Consider the following 13044-nt stretch of genomic DNA (forward strand, 5'->3'; position numbering starts at 1 on the left):
TTCATGCTGGCATCGGCTTCTCACCTCTCTCTGCACACTTTGGAGGATAGTTTTGCAAGGATTCATGAGCCTGATGTTTTGGTGGTACACATGCAAACACTTAGTGCCCTACACACTATGTGTAATGTGTGTGTGCGGAGTGTCAATGGTACTGTTTATATATGTCATCAAGACCAAAAAGTCCATCCAAAATACAAGAATAATTTACATCCAAGGAATACATTTTTATGACAGTACTAACTTTGATTTAACAAAATAAAGCCATTATCATTTATTTTTATTAGTGTAATCATACCTATGCTGCAGTTTAGGTGGACAAGGAGGAACAGAGCATTTTGGTCTTTGGAGATGTACACAGTCTAATAATAAATGATTACTCAAATGTGTGCAAATGAAACACACAACTCCAAATATGTTTCTGATGACAAAACATGAGAAAATTATAAAATAGATAAATAGCATAATATGGGCCTTTTAATGGTCAAATGTTATGTTTTAGAGAAACATTAGACTGCTGACAGTGCAGGTAAACTGTTTAAAGTCCACTTCCAGTGCTTGGCTCACCCTCAGACACCAGTATCCTACACAAAGGTCAAAGCACTTCTCCTTATTTGTGTGGGTCAGAAGCCTTGGCATTCCTTTAGACAATACTCCTTCTCTTCTTTATGATGGAACGCCCTTGATACACAAAACTCTCAGCCAAGTAAATGTTTACTCATGTATGGAGTGTAGGGATTATTATAATGGAGTTGCTGGAGACAATATCATAAATAAATGTGTTTACAGCAACCCTGGGTCTTTGCATAGCACTGTGGAGTTTACAAATTCTGATGTGGAAAACAGCTTGCAATCTATTCTACTACTGAGAAAAAAGTAGTTTTGTAATTGCAAGAAAAAAACCTACCAATACATTTGAACCTACACTAGGTCAAATACCAACTTAGTCCAAACACTTTTCAAATGCCTCAACATGTTTTTTCTACTGCAAAAGGAAAGAAATGCAGGCATATCATTTGAAAGTTTGCCTTCATTTATTTATTGCATGTTTTTCGACATTATGTGGTGTCTTACAGGGCTGACATTCAACAAAACCTTTCTAATATGATTAAGGAAAGGTGACATTTTTATACTGAAGGATTCCCGTAAGTATTTGTTTAAAATCAGTTAGGGTCTGGGTATAATTTCCAGTTTGAGTCAAGGTTTGCATCCATAGCAAAAAGCTGTAAATAACTCCTTAACATTAAAGGACCACTATGTAACTTTTTGGTTTTTGAGGATCCATCACCTGCTTGTTTCTATGGACCAGATCTTTGGCATTTTTTTGCCCTAACAACATGAAAATTGGCAGTGTACACACCTGTCCTATTAGGATGACACCCTCCAAATTCGAGATCTGTTGGATGAGCGGTTCAAGAATTATGTGTGGAACAGATAGAATGAATAAATAGATATGTCATTATTCTGACTGGAATGTTCCACAGTCTGACTTTAAACAGGTCTACCTTATATTTATTCAATTACAGGTGGTTTTACTTAGCCTTTACTTAGATTCACCAACAAAGCCAACTGGTATTTCAAGCTTTTCCTAAATCCTGTAGGAATAAGGGCAATAATATCTTTCCCCTTGATAAAATTCACCAAACATTTTCTTTATTCCGGCTTTAAATCCTCGATCTCGGGAATTGTTGCCAACACAGAATATATGGCTCTTTGCTGATTGGCTGGTGCCCGAACTCGCACTTCTGGGGTTTTTGAGAACCGTCTAGTGTATTCCAATTCTTGACCTAGTCGCTGGAGAGAAATAAAATTGAGCAGAGGCACTAGGTGGCACCAGCCTGGCTAGATTTCACTACTCAGTACCTAGAAAAACAGGCACTGTGACTGTGAGCGTGGTTGTCTTTCCACAGATCTGACCTGTAATTTGGTCCGGTTTGGTCTCCATGAAGATACAAAAGGTTTAATACTGTTCCATACTGTGTAACATTCCAAACAAAACAACAAAGAAAAGCATCTGAGGGACGCTCCACCAGAAAAGTTGCACAATGCACCTGTCACTTTAACCTTTAAGTAGTGATAGATATAACTCATGCTTATGCTTATTATAGCATTGTATGTATCTGGGCCACATTTTTTCTTTTAGTTATTTTTCCACATCATTCTATTTAGTTTGTTTTGCTGTATACAGACACAGTGAGTTAGAAAATGAGACACTCAATTTAGACATGCATTAGTGGCTATCTGATGGGTGTGTTTGGAATTTACAGTGTTAAGTCCAAAAGTCTGAAGCAACAGGTTGTGACCACTCGTACAGGGGAAGCAAGGTGCAATCATGTCTATCTTTAAGAATTATATGGCCCAACTTGCCTTTTATTGTCTCATACTTTATAATCCCAGGTGCTTATTTGCTGGTTTATGTGGGTTAAAATAGTACACTGACCTAGATTATGAATTGTGTTTACATAAATAAATACAATCAGAGTTCCAAGAAATTGTTAAAGGTCTTAAATTACACAAACTTGACTCTTATGAGCTTTAAAACATGTTATAATGCTGTGATCTCATCAAAAACACACCCAGAGCTGTGTTTTGTTTCATTTACACATATTTGAGTAAATCTTTATTATTAGTCTGTCTACATCTCCAAAGCTTAAAATGCTCTGTTTCTCCTTGTAATGTCATATAGTGGTAGTTTTCAAGTTAACAGCTACATTTCGCCTTTTGTTCAGTAGAGATTGGCAATTCCAGGGCTGAAATTATCCAAATGATTCTAGTGAAGGCGTATGGAGATTAAAAACACATTAGGTTAGGTCAGGTTGCTTTATTTGTACCCATAGGTAAATTGATTTTGCAGATTTGACGCAAGTCCTACATTTCACATTTCATTCATCCATATTATATCCAATAACACATATAAAAAGACAATCACAAAATAAAGTGTTCCAGTGCTCCAGTGCAGAATGGTTTGTTCCATAAATAATTAGTTAAATTCATCCATCACGCTTGGCTAAAATCACAATAAATATTAAATAAATAAAATAACACACATTTTTTCCAAGATAAATGTACTAAAATCTGACTCAGGGAGTTCTTGTTTTTAGCAGAGATGCTCCCAAGTCATAGCCTGATTCATCAGCTGGTTTTACTTCCTTTCTCTTTGTCTGACCTCTCAGTGTTAGAATTCATTCGCTCGATGGTAGGCAGTTACTTTTTATCATTTAACCCAGGGGTGTCCAAATTTTTTATTTTTTTTTTTATCAAGGGCCACATATCTAAACACAAACGAAACAGAGAGCTGATTGAGGGCTGTAGACTGATGCTCATAACAGTGAATAATTGAAAAATGTGCATGTTTAACACGGTAGAATGAATAAAGATTGATGGCTCATTGCAAGATTCTTAAAACCACACACTAAATATTAAATATTTGCTTTATCAAGGTAGATTTTCAAAAAACTTGCAGTAAAAAGTTAATTTTTAATTGATGCAAGGTAATTTGGGCCAATTCAGCTGGAAGCCTGAGGGCCGAGAAAAATTTGTCTGAGGGCCGCATTTGGACCATGGGCCATAGTTCGGACATGCCTGATTTAACCAATCGCTGCTATTTGGTAGTCATGTATGTAATGTGCCGCTAACAGGGTTAACTGGTATATTAAGCTTTTCCCAAATCCCATAGAAAGAAGAGCAATAACGTCTTTCCCCTTGATAAAATTCACCAAACATTCTTTTTATTTCTGCTTTAAATCCTCAATCTCGGGAATCGTTGACAACTCTGAATATATGGCTGTTCGCTGACTGGCTGGTGCCCAAACTTGCACTTTTGAAGTTTTTGCGAACCGTCTAGTGTATTTTGATTCCTGACCTGAAATTGAGGGGAGGCACTAGGTGGCGCCAGCCTGGCTACCCAAACCATGAGACCAGTGAAAACATTAAAACTGATCCCATAAACGTTTTATAGAACAGTGTCATCATGGTTCTGTCTACATGGATAAAAAGACAATTTACCCAAACAATGAAGGCGCTGGTGGCCTCTTTTCCACACAGCAGCACAATTATCGTCAAAGTTCATATTTGAATCAAATAGTGTTTCAAGATACTTACAGGAGCCCAAACACTCAACTGACTGCCACTTTATATATGTGACATCATTCTGAGGCTCTTGCTTTCGAAAGTCAATAATCATATCATTCGTTTTGGATATTTTTAGGTGTAGATTTTACAAAGTCCTGAACAACTGGCTGAGAACTAAGAAGAACTCAGCGTCAATATGCAGGTCTTGTGCGTTAATGAATGATTGTGTGAATGAAACAAAACACAACTTCAAGTGTTTTTGATGATGAAACTAATTATAATTATATAAACTAATTATAACATACTGTAGATCAGAAAATACGGGCCCTTTAAGCTGTATGTTTATTAGAAGTAATGTCTCACTGTCACCTCTATATTATATTTTCAAAGTAGCAGCTACCTATTATAACTGTTGTTGACAGGTTGAGCGGTTCAGGCATTCAAACAACAAGAGTGAGACTTGACAGCAGTGATAATATACAGTCCCATAGTCTATAATCGTGTCATGCATAAATAAGATGATAGGCATTTGGAAAGTTTGACCTTCTCTGTGATATTGGAGTCTCAGGTTACTCAGCCATCCCAAACAGCATTTAAAGGAGAGAGCTCAGCGTGTTAAGTATTTATGGAGCCTACTTTGGCCAGTGACGCAATCAGGGGACTACCAACAGTTAGGGTGTCAGTTTCTCTTATCGTTCTGAATAGAAAGCCTGGTTTCAACATTTACACTTACTCATTCTTGAAGGGCCCATATAACACTTTGACATTTTCTGATCTATGGTATAATGCTGTTTCCTCATCATCTGGAGTTGTGTTTTGTTTCATTCACATGTTTAACACACAAACCCTGCATATTTAGACTTCTCTTAAATGAAAACCACTTTGTAATGTCATTTGGTAATACAGGAAGTGCCCTGGAGTTGCCAATCTCTACTGAACTAGGTAGCTGTTAACTTGAAATCTACCTAGTTTTGGAGACTTGCAGACTAATAATAATGTTTTGTTTCAGTCACACATGTTTGAGTAATCCTACATATTGGGATGTCTGCATGTCCAAAGCTCAAAATGCACTGTTCCACCTCATGATGTCAGATAAGATGTACCACATGTAGTAGTAGTAGTTTTCCATTTAACACCTTCATTTTGTTTAGTTGAGATTGGAGATTCTAGGTCTGAAATTGTGAAGTGGAGCATTTCCTGTATTACAACACGACATCACAAGGTGGAACACAATGTTTGAGACAAGAACAGGGTGTGAACATGTGTAAACATGTGTGAATGAAACAGAACCCAACTCCAGGTATGTCTGTCATGAGGCAATATTAGAGATTAGAAAATAGCCCTTTAATACTAGTGTGTATATGATATTACAATATTACAGAGATTAATGGTGGCGTATTATGTAACCCGCGTTATAACTGTCCTCTCATTATTGCTCCACCAAAGTTGTATTTTGATTGATTGAGTATTTTTGTATTGTCTGGCATTTTCACTTACCCCCTATCTCCGCCCACTGCTCTGTACTTACTTGCAATTAGGACTATTCAGGTCAGGTCAAACATTTAGGCTTCAGTAATGTCCTGTAGCCATTTTTCAAGGTAGGAGGTCAGTCACTTGCTTGTCTCAATGGAAATATTTTGCATTGCTTAGAATAGGCATGTCCAAACTATGGCCCGCTGACCAAATGCCGCCCTTTCTTGGCCCTCAGTCTTCCAGGTAAATTGGCTCAGATGACCTTGCATCAATTAAAAATGTACTTTTTACTGTATGGTTTTTGAAAATCTACCTTGATAAAGCAAATTTTTAATATTTAGTGTGTGGTTTTATAGCCAGACTGACGCCACCTAGTGCCTCTGCTCAATTTCATTTCTCTCCAGCAACTAGGTCAAGAATCAGAATACAATAGAAGGTTCACAAAAACCCCAGAAGTGCGAGTTCGGGCACCAGCCAATCAGCAAAGAGTCATATATTCAGTGTTGTCAACAATTCCCGAGATCGAGGATTTAAAGCCTGAATAAAGAGAATGTTTGGTGAGTTTGATCGAGGGGAAAGACGTTATTGCCCTTCTTCCTACAGGATTTGGGAAAAGCTTAATATAACAGTTAGCCCCGTTAGTGGCGCATTACACACGTCACGACAAAATAGCAGCGATTGGTTAAAGGATAGAAAGTATCCGCCTGCCGTCGAGCGAACGAAATCTAAGGCTGCGAGGTCAGACGTTTTGTACAAAGTGAAACCAAGCAAAATCGGCACACATTTCAATTATCCACTGTTTTCAACACCAGTCTACGGACCTCGACCCTCTGCTTCATCTGTGTTTAGATATGTGGCCCATGATGAAAAAAGAAAAAAGTTTGGACATCCCTGGCTTAGAATGTCTCGCAATATGGCATTAAACTGATGATATCTCCATGGAGACAAGCAGATAACGGCATCAGTCCAAGTTACACGTCAGATCAGTGGAATGGCAATGTCGCTTACACTGAGAATGCAGAATGTTTTTCAAGGTATTTTTGACACCTATTGAAATAAATGTTAGATAGAAACATTTAATCAATACTGTGGAAAATTCCAGGCAAAGCAATAACATTTCCATGGAGACAAGCTGTAGACGTGGGGTACCCTCCACCAGTAAAGTTACACAGTGTACCTGTCAACACTGTTTAACGTTAATAGACCAATAGTAAAGCATCTTTAAGTTTTACTAATAAAACCTTGACTGATGTGATTATAGGGCAAGGCTTTGTGGGTAAAGCAACATGTGGCATTGTTGTCTTACGCTATAGCCTATTGTGGAAGTGCTCTTTTTCACTAAACAAGGTGTTTATTTTACTTGGCCTGGGCCTGTGAAACGTCATATTAATTAATCTCCTCTTTCTTATCCAATATTGGCCTGTTTTCCATACTCCTCCTTTCCTATAGATGTCACTATAGTAACCTTCCTCCTCCTCCTCCTCCTTCCACCCCTCCTCCAGCTCTCATCCATCCAACCTCCGCGAAAAGGGGTGCGTTTTGAAGGTTGCATGCGGCTATAGACCGCTGTGAGCTGGAGCAGACGAGACTCGGTCAGCTGGCGAGCGGAGACTCCTTCCTCTTTCCCCCAGACGCGGCGGCACATCACCCGGGCGTCCCTCTTCTCTGTCTTCCTCCTCTGCTCAACTCTCCCGCACCACAAGCCCGTGTCCTCTTGGCTCTAAAACACGCTGGAAATGCCGCATACCTGGAAAGAATCACTCAAAAGTTTACATTGACCGGGCAGGGGAGGAAAATGCTCATTGACAGCTGTGGGCTTTCTCCGTCAAGGTCAACATTTGAGCACGGCCGCTTTACGCACGACTTTCTTGGCGAGTGGACAGAGGGGGGAGAGGCGCGTCGGGGATGCCGCTTTGCCTTTGCTTGCCTCCGGGTTCAACAATGACATCTTTTACTGAGGAAGACATTGATATGCATTGAGACGCGGGGCTGATAAGCGCCAGTGCTCCGTCAAAACACAGACGAGACTCACTTTTATCAGCTGAGGAAATAAACTCCAGTGGCGTTTCCTGCTTTCTGTCTCCCACGGCCTGTGTACGCACTGTTTACCTGAGCAACCTGGACATAAGACGTTTGAGTCTGAGCTAGATTATCATGGAAATTTCTTGTTTTTAAATAAAATCAACTAGTTTAGCATGCTCGACGAGTTCGCACGTCACCACAGTTACAACAGTCAAGTTTACAACAAAGTCGGCTGTAACTTCCACTTGCTAGAACTTTTCTGTTAACATATATATTTCCACGGTCCAGTATGCGTACACGGACTCGTTCCTCCAGCCCTGCGGAGACGGGGTTGCTTTTGGCGCTAGTCCTGGTGCTCTTGGACGGTTTGGTGATCCATACTGCAGCCGGGGCCAGCGCAAGTCCCGCGGATGCGACCAACCACCACTCCCCCACCAACGACTCCAGCCCGGGCCACCACAAGAAGCCTTTCCCAGTGCTAGATCTGAACTACAAGCACGTCCAGACCCCCTTTGAAATCTCATTATGGGTGCTGTTAGCGTCTTTAATGAAATTAGGTGAGTTATTACGGATATTGTGTTATTACATGATTACAGGATGCACGTTGCACAAAGAGAGCAGCTCAGTTGGCCAGATTGGAGTATCAGGTCATCAGTTCTATCGCCTGCTTGTTTTACCATTGATTGAGTAGATACGTTTTGTCAAAAGGGCATCCACAGCCTTGTTTCCGTGTGTAATTTCAAATGCCATCAACATGCTGACAAAACAAGTTAGACCAGAATTAGCCCAGCTGAGTGAATGACAAAGAGTAGAAATCTATATTATTGTTTATGCAAATTCCTTCCAATCGAGAGTGTGTCTTTCAGGGGTCTTTCTCTGTAGTGCAGTGATGACTAAGCACCTTCATAGCAGTCTCAATACTGAACTGCAACTCTTTGGCAACTTTTCAAAACTGCATTTGGTTTTTGCAGTGCCCAGAAGGATCTTAAAAGGTCCCATAATACACAAAATTGAAGCTGTGTGAGCTTTAAGTAATGTTATAGTGATACTACAGTTATGTTCTGTTTGAGTCACACATATTTGAGTAACCCTTTATTATTAGTCTGTACATCTCCCAAGCTCAATATGCTCTGTCCACCTTGTGATGTCATGCAGTAGTTTTCTAATCAACAGCTACATTTGCCTTTTGTTTAGTAGAGACTGATAGTTCCAGGGCTGAAATCATCCAAGTGATTCTGGTGAAGGCATACAGAGTTTGGTGTTGTCTGTTTGAGCGAGAACATGTGTTAAATGTGTTAAACATATGTGAATGAAACAAAACACAACTCCGGATATGTTTGTGATGAGGAAACAACATTGATCAGAAAATAGCGTAATATGGGCCCTTTAAAAAGCTGTTACATAAGATTATTCAGTGCAGATGTCAGAAAGTATTAATTTACATGCTTTGATAGTTTTCCTATTCAATTTCCTTATACTTTTTAAGCTCCGCCCCTTCACTTTTTGTGGTTTCTTGCTGCTTCTCCTAACAAATGTCTTCCCTCTAACCATCATTCTTTCTATGTATTGTATTTTGCACCAGAATAGTTCCTTGTCTTGTTTGATCTTTTACCAGCAGCCTGTGAGTTTCCTGTAGCATGCATGACCTCATCTGACAGTGTTTAAATCCGGGCTAAAACACTTCTGGTTGGCTGTGCATATGCATGAAAGGTTTTTAATGTGCGTAACTTTTCTGGTGGAGGGTCTGTCAAATGTTTTTCTAAATGGAGATGTTATAGCTTTGCCTGGAGTGTTTCACAGTATTAAACCGTTCTATCTTTATGGAGACCAAACCAGGCCAAGTTACAGGTCAGATCTGTGGAGAGGCGACCCCGCTCACAGTCAGAATGCCTGTTTTTCTAGGTATTTTTTGAGCTATAAAACCACCTGTAATTTAATCAATGCAATTTATATTAACTAGGGATGTAACAATAACCGAAATATCGTGATATCGTATCGTCAAAGTTCTCACAAAAATATCGTGGACCATCACAATATATCAAATTACCAGTCTCTTTGCCTAAATTAAGAGTTATGGTGCAACAATAGCTAAAAAAAAAAGGACAGGGGGAACTACATAGACCATGATCCTTTGCTCCATTTCAGTGACTACAAGAAGAAATAACAGTTCTAAGCACTTTTAAGTCTTAGTTCTCTGGTTTAAGTCTTGTCAAGGCATTTTAAGAGGAAAAAGTAGCATATTAACAGTTTTGTTTGCCTCCACAAAATATCGCAATAAATATAACTGTGAGATGTATATTGTGAAAATATTGTACAGAGAGATTTGGATATTGTTACATCCCTAATCGTGAGCCTCCCCACCATATCGTGAGCTTTCCCACGCAATAAATATCGTACCGTGAGGTTCATACTGTGACGATATCGTATCATGAGACTTGGATATCGTTACACCCCTAATATTAACCTATTTAATGTTATAATGTGGAGCATTCCATTCAGACATATCCATAGAAACACGTAGGTGACGGCTCCTTCCCCAGCAAAGTTACACAATTCAATGATGACCATTCATGTTTTGATTTGTTTGTATTGTGATTTTAATGTCTATCATTCTGTAAAGTAGAGGTGTGCTAGAATATTGAAATATCACTATATCATTATACTAAATTTGATGATACAGTATCATTATCCTGGTCTGGTATATCCGCTATTTCAGCAAGAGTATTTTTTGGTGTATTTTACTAAATTATTTTGTGACAGTGCTACATTTTTGATGTTTGTTCAGAGAAAGGACACTTGTTTATGCAATACACTCGACATATTCACTGTTTTGATTAGTTGAGATAGATTTACATCATATTTACTTTGCTCAGGTAGTGGTTTAACAAAATATTGACGCTAAAATGTGTTTGGTTCTTAAGTATAGTGATATACAACAGAGTATCATATGCAGTATATTGATTATCATGTATGTATTGCCATAATGTGATAATATCATATCATGAGCCTTGTACTGAGTATCGAAACTAATCGTGAGGCACCCTGCGATTCCCAGCCCTACTGTAAAGCACTTTGAATGACTCTGTGTACGAATAGTGTTGTACAAATGGGTGAGCAGCAGCAGTTTGCAAAGAGGGGCTTCTGAAATACCAACGTCTGGGCTGTATTCCCAGTATTGTGTCTCTGGATTAGGACAAACCGGCAGAGACCACCTGGCTCTGTGTCCCCGCTGTAGGACACTCTGAAGGACATGGGGCGGGCTAATGGAGGGACGAAGGATGGGGGACAGATAGGGAGTGGAAACGTGATGTAATTGAACTAAGCATTACAGAGCTTGGATGGATAGGCAGCCTAGACAGTAGTGACCTTAAGACTGTGATTATCTCGGACTCACAGGCTAATTTGATGTGTGATCTCGTTTTCCATTCAGCTCTGGTCATGTGCAATTGTGTGTAGACTTTTACATACTACCTCTCTTGTTTATCTTGTGGAAACCAGGTGCCTGTATGGTAATGAATAGTTGTAATACGAGCAGTAATGAAATGAGGGTTGAGATGAATATGAGCCTAGGGAAGTTAAAGCGCATATGACAGTTTTTTTTTAATTAAGACCATAAACTGTATATATAGCAAAAATTGACATAGCTCATCTGCAAGCCACTATGTTCCAAACAGGAAGTGTTCACTGACTTAACACTGGAAAATTGTCACTCCTCTCTCTGTAACTGCTGCAGTGAGCCTTGTCATTTTGGTCCTAAATGTTCAGATTAACCTGCTCTACATGATCCTGGTGTTTTTATTTTGCTGTCTTATACATAAATCCATATTATACGCTATTGTCTGATCTGTGTTATAATGTTGTTTCCTCATCAAAAACATACCTGGAGTTGTGTTTTGTTTCATTCACACATGTTTAACACACAAACTCTCACAGGCTACGTTTATATGATGACGGTCTGAACAGAAGACGCAAAAGTGGTCGTCGCGTCTTCACTTCGCATTTAGATGAAGCGTTTTCAGGAGGAAATCTGCATGCATACGCAAAAGTGTGTGGAATTCAATTGGGTATGCATGCCATCCGACACGTTTGTTTCTATGTACTGTATGTATGTGACATAAACCTGTACGCGATGTGAGCAGATCTCACCAGAGTTTTGCGTCTTGGCCAGTGTAGATGGAAACCGTATGGCGGAGCGTATTCAACTTTTTCACTCAGGAGGGTGTTTTCAAATTTTTGCGTTTATAAGCGCCAAAAACGCTGCCATTGTCTAAACGAAAGGCACTTCCAGTAGAATATATTGTCGTTTTACCCGCAAGCGTTGTGGTGTAAACAGGCTCTCAATCAGAAAACTGTTCCACCTGTTCCTCAACTGTGTTTTTGAACTTCATACACCTTCACTAGAATCATTTGAGTAATTTCAGCCGTAGAAATTCCAATCACTACTAAGCAAAAGATAGCTGTTTTGTTTCTTACTTGAAAACTACCACTTCAAGACATTACGAAGTGAAACAGAGCATTTTCGTCTTTGAAGATGTAGACAGACTAATAAAGCAGGGTTACTCAAAGGTGTGAATAAATAAACCACAACTCCAGGTGATTTTTTTGGTGCTCTAACCATGTTTTAACATGTCTTAAAGCTCACAAGAGCCAATTTTGCTTAATATAGAACCTTTAACAAACATGCTTGAACTAGAGAAAAGTAGGAAAGCTTTTTAGTCAAATTTAACATTTATTTAACTAGTCTAACTTGCCATATGCTCTCAGTATCATGTGATTCCTAGTTCTGATAAAGGCCACTCAAACCAGCAAACACTTAAAGTTTTATCCATTCATCCACAAAGCTCTTAGAAGAAACCACCAATACTAGTAATACTAGTGTTTTTTTCTCAACCTATTGTAGTGGAACATATCTGTCATATTTTCCTTTGTGACCCTTTATCTTTACTTTTAAGGTGTGCCTAATGGTGTTTAAAGAAGTAAGATAACTTTATCAACTTTCTATATAAATAATCCCTTTAGCGATAGGCCTCTTCAATGATAAGCCACACTATACCATCAACTCCCAATGTACTTTAGCACAGTTTCATTTAACTATTAGCCTCTTTCACTGACAATGCAATCACTGTGTAGTATCAGATTTAACCTATAGTAGTCATTCATAGGTTGTTCATGGACACGCCTTTTGTAGGCTGTAACTTCCCTTTTCCTCGAGAATTTCTCTGTAACATGTTTGGCTGGCCCAGTAAGTCTCACCTTACTGCTATAATTGAAAGGACAGGTTCAAAAGAAGGCGTGTGAGTGTGGCTGTTTGTGTATTTAGAAAGCACACTGGGCATATATAGGTCAATGGTATCATGATAACTCTCGTAGAAACTACAATTTGTGACATGGTTTTGAAGCTGTTAAAGGGCCCATATTACACTGTTTTCTGGTGACGTGTTTTGTTTCATTCACACATGTTTAACACATGAACCATGCAAC

The 13044-nt window shown here is 39.1% G+C and overlaps 1 protein-coding gene across 1 annotated transcript in view; it reads left to right on the top strand.

Moving 5' to 3' along the window:
- The first annotated feature begins 7055 nt into the window (after positions 1-7055).
- Positions 7056-13044, top strand: part of slc9a1a (solute carrier family 9 member A1a) — a 48305-nt gene continuing 42316 nt past the window's right edge. The window contains exon 1 of the mRNA XM_020940296.2: positions 7056-8120. Within this exon, the coding sequence (XP_020795955.1) occupies positions 7853-8120 (268 nt within the window). The 5' untranslated portion in view covers positions 7056-7852. The remainder of the gene's footprint in view (positions 8121-13044) is intronic.

This window comes from Boleophthalmus pectinirostris, unplaced genomic scaffold (assembly GCF_026225935.1).
Source record: "Boleophthalmus pectinirostris isolate CB_2022bp ecotype Guang Dong unplaced genomic scaffold, ASM2622593v1 HiC_scaffold_6, whole genome shotgun sequence".
In the NCBI taxonomy this organism is placed as follows: Eukaryota; Metazoa; Chordata; class Actinopteri; order Gobiiformes; family Gobiidae; genus Boleophthalmus; species Boleophthalmus pectinirostris.